Here is a 5000-nt window from a genome sequence, read left to right on the forward strand (position 1 = left end):
AGGATTATATTTTTGTAAAAACCTTAAAATTATTTTTTTTTCTTAACTTACTCTGCTTACTTTTTTATTTTGTTTGCTTTTTTTCTCATTAGTTATCAAATGAAACAAATACAATAAATGCTTTATACAAGTTGGAAGCTTTGATAGTTGGAGATAAAGAGAAAATATGCGTTCTTCGTTTAGAGGGTGTGCATTTACTCGTAAATCTTATAAAGACAGATTACCAAAGAACTGTGGTATGTTAATATTCTGTGTTACTTTGCAAGTGTTTGTTTCAGTCCAAGTTGGCAAAGAAAAATTCCATTTAAAAGTTTAAATTTTTTAGTTTTTTTAGGCATATTCTTATGTGTCAGTTAACCTTATTTGTTTTGAAATCAAATTAAATAGTTCATGTAGGGTTAAATCCTTAGACTATTTTTTTATGTACTTTTGCTTAAAACCTCTGGAATGGACTTTTTTTGATTAATTTGTTTAGTTTCTTTCTCTTTGTTCATCAGACAGTATTGTTGCTATTGGTGACAACAATGCATCACACTAAATGGCTTATCTTTATTACCGCTGATCCTGCTTGCGCTAAAACTCAAAATTTTTAGTCTTTCTCAATCTCTTATTCACACAAATAACTTTTTGACTTGTTTTGTAGACAGCCTTAGTTTATTTTTGTTCCCCTTTAGATGGTTAAGACCATGCTACAATTTTGCTAAAAGTTTTTTCTTGTACTGTTTCTACGCCAGGTTTACCCAATCATTGGACTTTTTAATACTGCCTAAAGGATGATTAGGATTCCTTTTGTGGTTATTTTCATGATGGTCCTTGGGCTGATGTCTTATCTCTGCTTAAAATTGTGCTTCCTACATAATATCCTGGCATGGAAATTTTTATTTCTTCTCTAAGTCAAAAACTCTTCCTATGGTTTCAATGATTTTTTTTCTCTGGTGTTTCTAATTTTAATCATTTTTTTCATCCACAAGAATGACTAAATTTCTAAGTTTATAATTGTTTTCTTGAATCTATAGGCCACACTTTCATCACAGAGAATCAAGTTGTTAAACATCTAAATTACTCTTTTTCTTTTTTTTCTTGACTTTAATCTTCTATTAAAACTTTCTATAATTCACCGTATGTGGAAAGCTTATAGAGAAGACCAGCACCTTTGATATGTCAAAAGCAATAGCACTCACCTTTCCATCTCCGTCTGATGTATGATAAAACAGTCTTACAGAAGTCCAAAACTCTCTTCTATTCTCTTGTGATTTGACTCTTGTCACAGTCATACGGAAGTCCAAAACTCTCTTCTATTCTCTAACCAACTTAACTAATCTAGTTTTCCTGTATGCTGGGAAATGTCATTTATGCTTCTAATTTTTAAAAACTCTAGATATTGGTCTGAATTCTCTAGCTATTGACCAGTCTCCTTACTATCACTCGCAAGGTCTTTTAATCTTTAATTAACAAACTTCAAATTCTTATCTTGAGTTTTACAATTTTTTTTCTGACAATCAATGCAAACTCTACTGCTGACTTGTTAATTTTTTTATTTTTTATTTTTTGTTATTCACCTCGTCAATGCCGAGAAGGCCACTACAGATGGCTACTTTATAGTGGTTATAACCCTCTCTCAACTCTATAACTTTGAAACACGAACCTTGATGAACAAGGCCGCTGCGCAGAGAAACAAGTTGAGCGCGGTACTACTAGGGACGTGGTGGGGATCGAACTTGGAACCTCTCGCTTATAAAGCGAGCGCTTCACCACTACACCACTACCGTAATTGCTAGAACAAAACAGTTTTATCATACATCAGATGGAGGTGGAAAGGTGATTCCTATTGCTTTTGATATATCAAAGGTGCTTGTCTTCTCTATAAGTTTTCCACATATGGTGAATTATGGAAAGTTTTTGAAATTATCAAATCTTTTCCATTATCTCACTTTTGTAACACCTTGGAACATGCTGCAGCTGGTGAGTTTAAATCTGAAAAAAATCTGGAAATCTGTTTACTGAAAATCTGTTTACTGTCATTTATTATTGCTATACCAGGCTTGGACAGGAATGGGTTGCTATCGCACCCTGTAACTGACCACACATACAATTGTTTTTTTGTACAATTTGACCACAGCTGTTTTGATGTTTTAACAATTTAAATGCAATAAAAAAATTGTTTCATTAAAAATAACTTTTAATCGTTGATATTTTTAAAGTTTTATTTTACATGAAGGCTTTAAATAAAAATTAATTATGTTTGCTTAAAATAAACGCATTTTGTTATATTTAATTTTTTTTAATGTATTTTTTTATTTATTTTTTATGATAAATTTAAAAATTTAAAACTATTTTTCTGTCTTTCTTAAAATCTTTTAAAAGATTGTTTTTAAGTTACTTTAAATTATGAATAAGTCATAAATAAGGAATGATTTAATTGCTTACTTTTTTTTACAAATTTATATTTTTTACAAAGAATTGTTTAAATCATTTTTTTCTAACTTGACTTACTAATCAGAGCATAAAATGATTAAAAATTACTATTTAAAAAAGACTACGTTATTTTTATAAACAATTTTTTTTTGTGCAACTTTTTGGAAAAAATATTTGTTTATACAATCTAAAAATATTATATAAAAACACTTTTTATTAATTATAATAAAATTTGTTCATTTATTAAACAATCATTAGAATTAATTAGTAAAAGCATTTTGCATAACTTAAATAAAACATTTCAAAAGAAAAGTTTTCAGGTAATTTATTTCAAACGCAATTAAAAATGTAACAAAAAGCAATTTTTGTTTTGAGTTTTATTTTAGTGCTTATATATATTTTTTTTTTCGTAAGTTTTCTATAGTTTTTTCTTTTTTCTAAATTTTTTTTCGTATGTTTTCTATAGTTTTTTCTTTTTTCTAAATTTTTTTTTGTAAGTTTTCTATAGTTTTTTTCTTTTTTCTAAATTTTTTTTCATAAGTTTTCTTATATATCCATATAAACCATATATCCATATAAACCATATATCCAATCTATTGCAAAGTTAGCACTTGCTTCTCTCTGTAGTTTGCTTGCCATGATGTTACTTTTAATTCACTTTTCTACCTCATACTTGGACTATAAAATTTACATGTTTTTTTAAGTGTGCTGTCAACCATTTTCCGCCCTTTTAACTCTCGTTTTTGTTTTCAGTTAACTCCCAACTTAAATAGAGCTTGCTTGCAGTCTTGTTGGAAGTGAGTTTAAAATAAAAAACTTTGAAACACTTAAAATAAGTTTAGTGTAGTATTACCAGAGTGATGATCAAGATCAAAACCTCTCACTTATGAATCAGGTTCCACTGCATTGTAACTACATTTTAAAACTTTTTATTAACTAATTTAACAAAAATTATTATATTTTTATACAATTCCTTTAAAATATAATTACAAAAGTGGCAACAGTTTGAAAGTTATCTTGAGTTTCATGTTGAGATTTTATGCAGTTTTTATTTAATAACAATTTTATTTAATGATTGCGTCAATATATTTTTATTTATTTACATTACACTAAATATTTAATTATTAAAAAAAAAGTTTATTTATAAGCGTTTATAAATGTGGTATTTATAAGCATTTATAAATGCGGTAGTGGTGTAGTGGCAGAGCATTTGCTTCATAAGCAAGAGGTTCCAAGTTTGATCCCCACCACATCCCTGGTAGTACCGCGCTCAACTTGTTTCTCCGCGCAGCAGCCTTGTTTGTTGAGGTTCGTGTTTTGGAGTTATAGAGTTAAGAGAGGGTTATAACCACAATTAAGTAGCCTCCTTGTCTGTAGTGTCCTTCTCGGCTTTGGGTCGGTTAATTAAAAAAAAATTGTTTATAATTTTGACAACCTGAAGTTTTGACTCCACCCTTTATTATAACGAAGTAAAGTTTTGACTTCACTCTTCATTATAACAAAGTAAAGTTTTGAGTCCACTCTAAAAGTGTACCTAAAAATTATATGAGTATTTTTGTTAAGGGAAACAGGAGCAGTAAAATTTTCAAGTTAAAATTCATGTTTTTATAAGTTTATAAACATGTTCTATGATTTCTAAGTAGAATGTTTTACAAATTAAAAAGAGTTGAAATGATATTTTAGTATTAAAAGTTTGCTAGTTTTACATGCTAACAATAATTTTTTGAATTATGTTTATTGACTGTTGTCTTGAAGTTATTTATTTTTAATAAATGTTACTTGTAATAAATATCATACAGTACTTTTAAATGATTGGTTAACATAAAATTAAGAAAATTTTATAACTAATATTGAAAAACACTTTTAGTAAGTTAAAATGTTTTGAAGGAAAAAAAGATAATATTTTTAATATAAACAAACTAAAGGTACTAATTAAACCTTTAGTATACAATGTTCAAACATTTAATTAATAAATAATAATATATTTGTTATTGTTTAGATATAAATAAATATATTAAAACAGTAACCGTTATTAATTGTTTTGCAACTTTATTAGAAAATGAAAATGAATATTTCTTTAAGTTTTTTAAATTTTTTGAGTGAAATAAGAACATTGGTACAAGAATCTCGTATTGTGGTATAATTGTATTTTTATTTTTTGAGTCAAATAAGAACATTTGTACAAAAATGTCATATTGTGAATTGTGCAGATTTTCTTAAAGAATCTTGAAGGAACAAATTTAATTCATTGTTGTTGTTATTTTTTATTTTACTTTTTTTTATTTCAACTTTTGTAATTCTTTTGTCACAACTTCTTAAAAGTCACATTAATGTATGACTTTGAAGTTAGCAAAGTTGGTAACTTTTTTTTTTTGTGAGGTCATGTCTGTAAAAATAAACTTTGAAGTGAAAAACTTCAAAGTTTATTCTTCTGATTCTGAAATATGTATATTGTGTGATTACAATATGTGACCCATTGAATTGAAGTTGCAAGAAAAATTTGAAAATTTTATATTTAATTTAAAAGAATTACCAGCTTATTATTTTAATTTTTTTCCCAAAGTTGAGGCGGATATTCACTTACA

General features: G+C 27.1%; 1 protein-coding gene across 1 annotated transcript in view; it reads left to right on the plus strand.

The window, feature by feature from the left end:
* LOC100214254 (outer dynein arm-docking complex subunit 2) overlaps positions 1-5000 on the plus strand; it is a 49848-nt gene that overhangs the window by 7924 nt on the left and 36924 nt on the right. Inside the window, exon 4 of the mRNA XM_065813101.1 lies at positions 93-236. Within this exon, the coding sequence (XP_065669173.1) occupies positions 93-236 (144 nt within the window). The remainder of the gene's footprint in view (positions 1-92; positions 237-5000) is intronic.

Source organism: Hydra vulgaris, chromosome 12 (assembly GCF_038396675.1).
Source record: "Hydra vulgaris chromosome 12, alternate assembly HydraT2T_AEP".
In the NCBI taxonomy this organism is placed as follows: domain Eukaryota; kingdom Metazoa; phylum Cnidaria; class Hydrozoa; order Anthoathecata; family Hydridae; genus Hydra; species Hydra vulgaris.